At 41.0% G+C, this 11,889-nt stretch overlaps 1 protein-coding gene across 1 annotated transcript; it reads right to left on the bottom strand.

The window, feature by feature from the left end:
* Positions 1 to 35: 35 nt before the first annotated feature.
* On the bottom strand, positions 36 to 10,953 carry tacr2 (tachykinin receptor 2). The gene is made up of 5 exons (XM_066678248.1): positions 10,553 to 10,953; positions 3,781 to 3,975; positions 3,169 to 3,319; positions 1,688 to 1,884; positions 36 to 1,294 (listed from the first exon to the last, which is right to left on the bottom strand). Exons 1-5 carry the CDS (start codon positions 10,951 to 10,953, stop codon positions 1,102 to 1,104), a joined length of 1,137 nt encoding a protein of 378 aa, XP_066534345.1. The 3' UTR covers positions 36 to 1,101.
* Positions 10,954 to 11,889: the final 936 nt, after the last annotated feature.

Raw genomic sequence — 11,889 nt, 5'->3', positions numbered from 1 at the left:
TTTATTTTCAAAGAACACAGTTGGATGTACATGTACACATACACTGAATGTAATATTTAGGCAAACGTAATAAGTACAGGTCAGATGTGGGGTTGCTCTTCTACACTTACAGTCCAGTCTACACATTTTATTTTCATACAGGAATAAAACCTCACATCACTAACAGAATTGATATAAAAATGCCTTTAAATCCACCATTGTTTAACAAACACTGACACATTGTATGTACACTCACTGTTTCAGATATACTGGACCCATACCTGCACTTTTGAAGTTAGAATATCTGTTTTTCTGAATTGTTTGCTATTTATTCTATGACCTCTTCACCAAAGGTGACGACAGTGTTTCAAATTTGGTGCATTGATGAAAGCAATTAGAAAGTTATAAAAGGAAAATATACGGGTAAACAAAGGAAAACACTGACAAAACAGAAAGCTCAAGGCAATACTTGGGGGACTGGACACAATGCAGTGTGGATGATTGGATGAAAGTGATAATTCGTGCTGAATCCAAAATCTGCTTTGACCGATAGGATGATGCAGGATTATTTTCTGGTGCTGCTTTAAAGAATGCACCTTGCTACAGTGCAGACTGTCTACTTACTCTAAAAATATACCTTTCATTCATTCATTCATTATCAGTAACTGCTTATCTAGTTCAGGGTTGCGGTGGGTCCGGAGCCTACCCGGAATCACTGGGCACAAGGCAGGAGCACGCACTTGAGGGGGTGTCAATCCTTCACAGTGCGACACCCTCACACCTACAGACACTTTTGAGTCTCCAATCCACCTAACAACATGTGTTTTTGGACCATGGGAGGAAACACCGAACTCTTCGCAGACAATCACCTGGAGCGGGACTGGAACCCACAACCTCCAGGTCCCTGGAGCTGTGTGACCTGCTGCGCCACCGTACCTCCCCCAAAAATATACCATTGATTCGAATAATTTAATTATTTTGAGAGTGGTTTTCACAAAGCAAGTATTTTCAGCTTTAAAACAAATAATGTTTCGTATCATGTCTGTGAATTTTTTATTCTCTACTGAGTGCATTATCTGGGTGAACATAGTTTAGAGATTCAGAGTCATTAGTGAAGGGGCACTAGGACTTGACGAGCTTGGGGTTGGAGTCCTCCAGTGTGTTAGCGTGGTTCCTAGACATCACGCTGGTGCTTTCAGTGCAGTAGCTGCGGGTGGTCCGGAAGATCCTCATCCTTTGCAGCTCCATGTTGTCCTCCTCCGAAACCTTGATGAACGGACACCAGCGGAATGCCATACGAAATCCTGAGCGGAATCTGATAGAGAGAGCATTGCAAAAATGAAAATAAATGTAGCTCTGCTCAACCTATAATGTACCCTGTAAAGCTAATAAGACAACACACAAAATGCTAAAAAATTGTAAAATTATTCAAATTAGAGTGTGGACAGGTTTAAATTAAGTGTAATATTTTGTACTCTTCTTAGTCCCTTCTGCTATGTGTCAATGTAAGGAATGGGTCAAAATATGTAGAAGAATAATTGGAGAAAATGACTGATTTCTTCTTCATTGTGTAAATTTCAACGATACCAGAAACTCATGCCTAAATAAGATAAAAAAATCTGGACATCAAGTAAACTAATGGAGTCTGTTTTAACATTGAGATTATGCCATTCATCTTCTTCCTCCATTTGAGACAGTGAATATTTACCTTTGGTTCAGACAGCAGTATATGATTGGGTTGTACATGGTGGAGCTCATAGCCAGCCAGAAGATGGCTAAGTAGACCTGCTGGATGTAATGCTCGTTGTAAATGTCCCTTTTGAAGCTGCCCAGGATGAAGTAGATGTGATAGGGGAGCCAGCAAATAGCAAAGGTGGTCACCACAACTATCATCATCTTCACAACCTTCAACACAATAAAGAATATTGAGGTCTTAGTCACATTCGTCAAATACTGTGGCTCCAGTGCAAGTAACTTTAATTCATGTTCGTTTGGCTGCATTTGTGGCCATTGTATCATTTCTTTAACCACTATATTATCCAACACACGACTTATGCACCTTGCTATTCACAGCTAATATTATCCCCATAGAAATACATGAGCAAATTTGGATGCTCTGTTGCAGCTGTACAGGAGTTTAAAGCCACCCTGCCTAATTTCAGGCTTGACTATAGCTAGCCTCACTGATGGGTTGTGGAGAAGTGGAACAGCATTCTGTTGGAATAGCTGGAATGGTGTCTAAGATCCAGAACTAATAATTTCACATTAGGAATAAATCAGTCAGTAATGAATGCCTATAAAACCTCACAGAAACAACCTCTAAAGTAAAATAAAGCTGTCACTAGGGAACTAACTGAACTGGTGTTCACAAACCTCTGGCCATATAGTTTATTCATTCATTCATTCATTCATTCATTGTCTGTAACCGCTTATCCATTTGAGGGTAACAGTGGGTCCGGAGCCTACCCAGAATCACAGGGCACAAGGCAGGAACACACCCTGGAGTGGGTGCCAGTCCTTCACAGGGCAACACACACTGAACACACACTTTTGAGTCGCCAATCCACCTTCTAACATGTGTTTTTGGAGTGTGGAAGGAAACTGGAGCACCCGGAGGAAACCCTCGCAGACACAGGGAGAACACACCTCCTCACAGATAGTTCATTCATTTATTTTTTTATAACCACATGCCCAAAATCATAGACACAATATAAGAACACAAGGCAGAGTTAACTAAAGGGCCTTGGCCGCATAGTGTACTGTTTCATTCTACTAAATAAGCATAATTACTAAATTATTAACCACCACCATCATTCATTCATTCATGTTCTGTACCCACTTCATCCTGATCAGGATTGCAAGATGTGTTCAGAGCCTACCCGGAATCTATGTGCACAAGCCTGGAACACACCCCTGACAGAGCACCGGTCCATTACGGGACATCACACATGCACCCAGTCACATACACATTCACAACTATGAACACTTTTTTATAGATAATCCACTTACTAACATGTGTTTTTGTACATGGGAGGGATATTTTTACTTGTTATGCATAAATGTACAAGATATAAATTGATGTACATTAAAAATTATTGGTGCGTTCCGTAAAAACATCTATGGTGTGTCGAGCACTCATTAGCAAAAGCCAATCTACACAGGGTAATGACTGAAGGAGGTAAATCAGACCTTGCGCTTTGCCTGGATCTGGTTCTGATAGTGGTCTGAAGCTTCACCAGGGATTTTGCTGCCCCAGAGTCTCTGACCCACCAGGCTGTAGGTGACCAGCATCACCAGCAGAGGGAGCAAGTAGATCAGGATTATGACAGCTATCTGGTACCTGTAGGTTGGAAATTGTTGCATTATATTCATTAGTTTGAAACATGTCCTTCTCACCATCATGCCTTTATATAGAAATATCACCCATAGTATTTAAATTATTTTTTTCTGATGTATCAGCTACACTAGTTTTTATTTATTTATTTATTTATTCATTAATTCATTGTCTGTAACTGCTTATCCAGTTCAGGGGTGCGGTGGGTCCGGAGTCTACCTGGAATCACTGGGCACAAGGCGGGAACACACTCTGGAGTGGGTGCCAATTCTTCACAGGGTCTCACACACTCACACACTTGAACCCAAAACCAGGTCCAGGTCCCTGAAGCTATGTGACTGCAACGCTACCTGCTGCACCATCAAGCCACCCCTATTTATTTATTATTGTATTATTCTAACACATGGTGAGACAATACATATTGTCCAGCCCTTAATAATAAAGAGAAGAGTTATTGTCTTTCTTACGAGAGCTGGTGTTTTCCTCCGTAGTCGTCAGGCCACTCCACCATGCAGACCGTACGGTGGGAGTAGACTTTAGTGCTGGAGTAGAAACATTGAGGAAAGGCCAGGGAGAAGGCCACAATCCAAATCACTGCAATCACTAATTTAGTGGTGGTGGAAGACAGTCTCATCTTTAGGGGGTGGATAATGGCCATGTATCTGTGGAGGAAACAGAATGCATCATTGACATGTACATTAAGAATAAGTCTGCATTTGCTCAGCAGCACTACATTAAAGGCTTCGTTGCAAAATACAGGGCGAGTCAAAAGTAACAGGACACCCTTATATTTCTTTGATATGCTACATGTCCATGTTCCCATTGGAAAAACTTGCCATTGATTCAGTATGGCGGCTTTCAAGATGGCGGCCATATTCCATGCATAGCCTAAAAGATACTCCCCCTCACCCATTACTTGCTAGAGTATTCAGATAAAAGGTTGTCCTGCGACATTTGACTCACCCTGTATATTACAAAACATCTTTGTCATAACATGATACACAATATGACCAAAAAATATATACAATATACACTCATTGTTTCTCCTGGCTATTAATATGGACTTTCTGGAAGAGCCTTTAGTCTTCAACAAAATCCTTAAACTTGATATTGCAAACTTGCTGGGAGGATGTGATGGCATTCAGACAGACGAGCATGAGTGAGCTCAGGCACTAATATTGATCATTATAACTCATTTCTAAGTTACTGAAAAAGGTCCATCATTCCAGAATTTCCAATTCCACTGCGCCACATTGAAATGCAGGAGGGATTTAAACCCCTGTAGCCAAAAACTGGCATTTCGTGGTGTGAGATTTGGATTTTATGTCTGCTCCAGAGCACACTTCTGCCATGAGCCCCCTAGGGGCCGCTTGGGGGTGGGGGGTGGGGGGATGCTTACTAAACAAGGATGCGGAGCTCAGTGCCAAATCCTGAGCTGCATGGATTGAGGTGGTCCTAACTCCTCTCACCTGATGTGGCTCCTTGATGACCTGTCACCTGCATCCAAATGTAACATCTACACTCAGTGTTCATTTTATCTGTGGTCCTGACCATACAGGAGCTGTTTGTGGTTCTACATTTTACCTTGCTCTTCAATAGTCAGGGCCCACACAGGACCATCATAGGGCAGGTGGATCATGCTCAGTGCTTCAGTGACACTAACATGATGGTAATGTGCTAGTGTGTGTTGCTCTGGAACATCGAGTGCTGCTATTATTTTTAAACACAGTGTCCATCCAGACAGTAGCTCTGGGCCCAGTTCCACAGGACAGTGGACAATTCTTAGTGTAGCAGTGACACTAAGGGGTTGAAAAACTCCAGCAGCACTGCAGTGCCTGATCCACACATACCAGCACAGCACACACTAACATATCCCCACCACGTCAGTGTCACTGCAGCACTGAGAATGATCTATACCTGCTCTGTGGTGGTCCTGACCATTGAAGAACAGGTTGACTACAAAGATAAAAACTACAAAGTGCTCCTCTATGGTCAGTGGAGCAATGGGTGTAGATACAAGGTAGTTGCTTCTAATCCAGTGAATGTTAAGTGTATTTCCTTTATAAATAAGTCTACAATGTTTGGAAATGAAACTGCATCAGTGACATATCATATATTTACTATCATTTCAAGTGCACTCTCTCGTGCATTTTGAAAGCCATTGGTATTAATGAGATCAGCAGAAAAATATGCCATTTCTCTTCTGATAATAAAGTGAGTCTATTATATATGGCTCTGACATCAGTCCAGTACAGCTTCATGACATGATGCTAAATGCATTTCATTTACATTTGTGCAGAAAGAACACTGCTCTAAATTAATGACTGAACACAAAAACACATAAAAGCTCCATGTGAAAATGTACATTATACTCCACACTGTCATTACCAACAAGAATCACAGAATCATTATCATATAGACTCAGCAGTCTCGTCTCACACATTCCTCATTATTGTAAACATGATCATAGCTGGACTCTCTCACTGGGAAGTCACACACTGCAGGGGAATGATATGGTGTGATGATCAGGCACAGAATTGTTTTATTAGTCACCGCTTCTCTCCATAATCATCTCATTTTCAGGAGTAATGAAGCGTGACACAACAAAATCAAACACAAATACACACACAAATACACAAGTGTACACTCGTTTGTATTCCTACCCACTGCCATTTCTATTGTTTGTTCTCACTTGATCACTGTAGTGAAATATATCTGTGCTCCAGCTGACGCGTCCTTCACCTCAGGAATTAAAACTAAATCTTTGAGTTGTTACTTTAGCATTATTAATATCATTTCCTGTCATGCTGGTCAAGTCATAAATACAAGTTGGGTTTTTTTAAGCAATAATTTAAAGAATATCAGTGACCTATTTGCCCTGCTATGCACTGGTGCCCCGTCCTGGGTTTGTTCCTGTCTTGAGCTCAACAATTCTAGGCAGGCTCCGGACCCACCACAGCCCTGAGCAGGATGAAGTACACAGAAGATGAATGAATTATTGAATAACTGGTTTATTTAGCTTATCACAAGACCAAAATTCAAGAAAAATACAAATTAAATTGGTATTTAAGCCAGACGCAGTTACACTTTCAATGCTCTAGAGGTCACTCTGCAGTATCTCAACGGATTTGTTAAGTGCATTTGTAAATAAAAATTTAGGCAAGAAAAACAAACAGATTAGTTTAATGGCACCTCAGTATTACCACCCTGCACTGACTTCACCTACTGCCCAAACTGAGCAAACCATATTATTAACTTATTCATTCAATCATTCGTCTAAATTCAATGGTTGGGCAGAAACACACTCAATAAATGGCACCAATCCATCACTCATATTCATTCATCCAATCTACCTTCCAACATTAATTAATTCATTCATTCATTCATTCATTGTCCATAACTGCCAGACACTACCCCAAAACTCTAGAGCTATTTTACAACACTACCTGTTGAGCCACCGTGCTGGCCAAAAATTATCCTATGTTATACTCAAACTATTCAAGTCCCCCACTGGCCGTCTGTGCTTGTTATATTTGGACAATAGCAATAATTCAGAATCGTGGTGGGTCCAGAACCTATCAAGAATCACTGGGTGATAGAACAATAGTACATTCATTTGGAATTTTGTTTATAACTGATGGTACCTTTCAGACAAAACACAATTTTCCACATGGTGAATTATTTGCCTGTTTCATTGTGAAAAAGATCACCTGCAAAAAAAAAAAAAAAATTCTGATCAGATATCTTTGTCTCTGACTTTGGGATACCAACAAACAGCCAATCAGCTTACTGGGTTTTAGTTTCAGCAGTCAGCTATTTCTGACAGAACAGTGCAAAAACACTGAACCAAGCCCTTAGAGCAGAAATGATTACACCTGCCTAAAATATGGCCGCATAAAACATTATAAAGTATGCGCTTTTAGTATGTGTGGATCTATGAATATATAAATTAGTCTCTGACTCTATGAAGCAATTTATAAAATGTCATTTTCGTTATGTTCAAATAATGTTGTTCATTATGATGAAATGTGAGCATTGTTAACGTATCAAAACCTACAGTTCACTCCCCAGTTCATTGTTTGTAACTGCTTATCCAGTTCAGTTCAGGGTTGCGGTGGGTCCAGACAAGCACTCACAAATTCAATAATAATAATAATAATAATAATAATAATAGTGCACTACATTTACATAGCACAGCACTTTTTTCAAGCTCCCTATATATATATATGAAGATGCATGAAAGAAAGAATTTTTTTACCCAATCCCTTGCAAAAATGACTTTACTAGTAATATAACAAACAAATTTACAGTATTTATCCATGTGTGTTTAAGAAAAACACACCTTTTAAACATCAGCACAATGTGGAATAAACATGAATTGTTTATAACTGAGGTGCCAATACCTAAAGAACTGCATTGAACTTATTTACAGTATTTTCATTTCCTATAATAAAAGCACTTCTGAAGATGACTGCTTTTGAACTCAAATAGTCAAAGTAGTAGCCTTTGCATGAGCTTAGACAGAATAAATATGAGCAATTTAGTACCTGATGTGTCATTATACCTGAAGGGACAAGCTGAACAGATAACTAATGACCCCACATGCACACACTCCTCCCACACTACCCCCTCATGTCCTCTGGTGAGCATTGGGTCTCTGAATGTCAAAACAAGCAGAGCATCAACAAGCTTCGTTCCGTCGTCTATATACAATTTGGACTTATAGATAGACGTTTATTGTACACTTTACTCTTCAGAAGTTTGTGTATTTACTCAGTGAAGCATGTGGACCAGACCTTGACAAAGGCTTAGTAGTTAACAAAATATCTTTGTATTTCATAGGCACTTTGATTCATGTTTTAATTTGTACTGAGGGTATATGTGCATTAGCAAAGTGTTATTTGTCTATTGACCTCTACACAAATAAACCTTATCAAATTCGTCTTGGGAATGACATGTACAAGTCCTGCACAGTGGTCAGAGGGATTTTAAGCCATTCTTCTTGCAGGATAGTGGCCAGGTCACTACGTGATGCTGCTGGAGGAAAACGTTTCCTGACTCGCTTTTCCAAAACACCCCAAAGTGGCTCAATAATATTTAGATCTGGTGACTGTGCAGGCCATGGGAGATGTTCAACTTCACTTTCATGTTCATCAAACCAATCTTTCACCAGTCTTGATGTGTGTATTGGTGCATTGTCGTCCTGATACACGGCACCGTCTTCAGGATACAATGTTTGAACCATTGGATGCACATGGTCTTACTGGTGCAATGTGCAATTAATGAAGATTGTCCACCAGGCTGCTCCAATTTAGCCATGAAACCTCCCACACTAAAATGACAGGTGTTTCAGTTTCATTGTCCAACCCCTGTACCTGTAAACAACAGCTGGAACTGGAAAAAACAAGTGGTTCTTATAACTTGATCCATCCATCCATTGTCTGTAACCGCTTATCCAATTCAGGGTCGCGGTGGGTCCGGAGCCTACCCGGAATCATTGAGCACAAGGCAAGAACACACCCTGAAGTGGGTGCCAGTCCTTCACAGGGTCTCACACACACACACTTTTGAGTCACCAATCCACTTGCCAATGTGTTTTTAGACTGTGGGAGCACCCGGAGGAAACCCACGCGGACACAGGGAGAACACACCAAACTCCTCACAGACAGTCACCTGAAGCGGGAATCAAACCCAGAACCTCCAGGTCCCTGGAGCTGTGTGACTGCGACACTACCTGCTGCACCACCATGCCACCCCCTTATAACTTGATTAAATACGAAATTGCTTGAGTAGCTCATTTATAATATTTCATTTAGCTAATACAGAAAGACTTGCTGGTAACTTAAGCTTGAGTTGAGATGGAATAAATGGGTGTCTGATTACCAAGGCATGATGGCAAGTGCCCACCTACAGAAGCAGAATACATTCTTAAAAATGGTTCTTTGTGTGCTCCCAGTGCAGAATCCCCGAAAGAATCAGCTGAAGACTTAAATGTTTCTTTACTTAATCAGACAGTTCTCTATGATGTATACACCAATCATAGCATTAAAATGACCTGTTTGTTTCTACACTGTTTATTCATTCAGCTCCATTGTAATATAGATACATGTTTGTAGTTCTACAATTAGGAACTGTAGTCCATCTTTTGCTCTGCATACTTTTATTAGCACCTTTCACCCTTTTTTTCAGTGGTTAGGACCCAAACTACACCACTACAAAGCAGGTGTGATTCGGATAGTGGATCATTCTCCACATTGCTGCTGGAGTGCCCATTCACTGGCCACATTATTAAAAATACCTACCATTTTGGTTCATTTTTTAGATGCAAAGTCAGAGACAGCTGCTCATCTATTGCTGCACAGTCCTTCGTCAGTGGTCACAGGGCACTGCTCACAGCACACAACCAATATGTCAGTGTCACTCCAGTGATGAGAATGATCCACCTCCCAAATAACACCAGTGGTGGTCCAGTGGGGCTCCTTACAGTGGAAGAACAAAGTGTACAGAGTGTACAGGTGGTTTAGAGTCTGCAACTGTAGAACTACAAAGTGCACCTACACTCACCGTACACATTATTAGGTACCCCATACCTTGTATCTACAACACTCATTGTTAATTTTATCAGCTTCACTTTCCTTAGAGGAGCACTTTCTAGTTCTGTAACTACAGGGTGTATAGCATTTGTTTATATACATATGCTTAAAATATAGATTTCCTACAAGATTGGCTACAGGAAATTGGTTACAATCAATGATGGTACTGTTGTGTTATTGGTTTTGTTTGACTGACTATGACATTAATTACATCACATGTAATTCAAGTTCTACAGTATAATGCAATTAATATTTAAGAATTACACTTTAGAGAGGAAAAAATACACTAAATGCAACGTCTGTAGTGTTAAATACATTTACATACTTTGGTGTTAAAATTAACTCAATTTTTAGTTGAATTTACTCTTACAATTTAATAACAATTTAATATTTTTGATTTATATTAACCTATTTTTGAGTGGGACCAAATATTATCTGAAATGGAGTTTAATTCAACTCTATAGGTGTTAAATTAACACTTTAATTACTACTGTGGAATGTGTTAGTGTGATGTGCTGGTCAAGTGGATCAGACAAAGCAGTGCTGCTGGAGTTTTTACACACCCCCCAGTTTCACAGCTGTAGTTGAGCATTGGGTTGAGAGCCTTTTTCATGGAGACCCCCCCTCCCCCACGGAAACCCCTCACCTGTCCACGGCGATGGCGGCCATAGAATAGATGCTGGAGAAAACGGCGGTGATGGGGAAGAAGTTCTGGAACTTGCAGTAGCCCAGGCCAAAGTACCAGTCGTTGTGGAGCGCGTAAACAAAGTTGAAGACGGTGTTGAAGGCGGCCATGGACGCGTCGGAGAAGGCGAGGTTGACGATGAAGTAGTTGGTGACGGTTCTCATGCGCTTGTGCGCCGCAATGATCCAGATGACCGTCACGTTGCCCACCACTGACACCAGCACCACCAGGCTGTAGGCTAGCGCCCACACGGCCACCTGCCAGTCCGGCTGTGCGAACACGTTGCTGATGTCCGTGTCGTTGCCCTCGTCCTCGTACTGGTCCACGGTGGAGGACCACAACGGCTCCGGAGTCCCCTCCATATCCACGGAGAAGCCCAGTACTGCCGCGCGCTCTGAGCGCCTTGAGCTCATCTCTGACATGGTCGAGATAGCGTTCCTCTCTCTCTCTCTCTCTCTCTCTCTCTCTCTCTCTCTCTCTCTCTGTGTGTCTGTCCGCTGCTGGTGCGCAACTGTGCGCCCCAGTACTGCAGGAATGTGTCCCAGCCGCTAGGTGTGTGGGTCTGTGTAGTACACGGTGTGGGGACCAAAAACCGTTTTCACACCTGCAACGGGAAGACTACACTTTCGGTCTCAACAAAGTAAATCATTCGATTTCAAACGTGAAGATGTTTTAAAGTGAAGGGATTAAGCTATGGCAAGGCTTGTAGTTATAGGGTTAATGTTAGACTAATAGTACTTCTTGGTCATGGAAGAGTAAATCTCCACAAAATTACTGAAACGGAATTTAATCACGTTAGGGGGCACAAAACCTGTTTACACACACTCATGCTGTGAAGAACACAGGCTGGTCCCTAGTGTAAGTCATTACAAATTAAACTGAAATAAGGACTGTGTGGTTGCAGTGAGGTTTGGGGGTTGGGTTAGGGTAAATTTAGGATTAGGATTAGGGTAAGATAAAGGTTAGTGATATGGATAGGGTGTATGTTAGTGTAGATGTACGCTTAAAGTTAGGGTATGTGTATGGGTCAAAATAAGGCTAGTAGAACTTATAGAGGTATCTCCACAAACTGAACTGAAATCTATTTAATGTCCCCACAATGCCTAAAAACAAAGGTGTGTGTGTGTATGTCTGTGCCTGCGTGCAAAAACTGGGCAGGACCTACTTACATTCTCCCAGCTGCACATTAAAATACAATTTACATATGCAAATTGTGCGTTGTAACATCACTTTCTCATATTTAAGGGTGGTGTTTATGATTTCAATCACATTTTATAAGAATATGAAAGCACTTTTCT

The sequence above is a fragment of the Hoplias malabaricus genome, chromosome 8 (genome assembly GCF_029633855.1).
Source record: "Hoplias malabaricus isolate fHopMal1 chromosome 8, fHopMal1.hap1, whole genome shotgun sequence".
Taxonomy (NCBI): Eukaryota; Metazoa; Chordata; class Actinopteri; order Characiformes; family Erythrinidae; genus Hoplias; species Hoplias malabaricus.
This window is presented reverse-complemented; position numbering and strand designations above follow the sequence as displayed.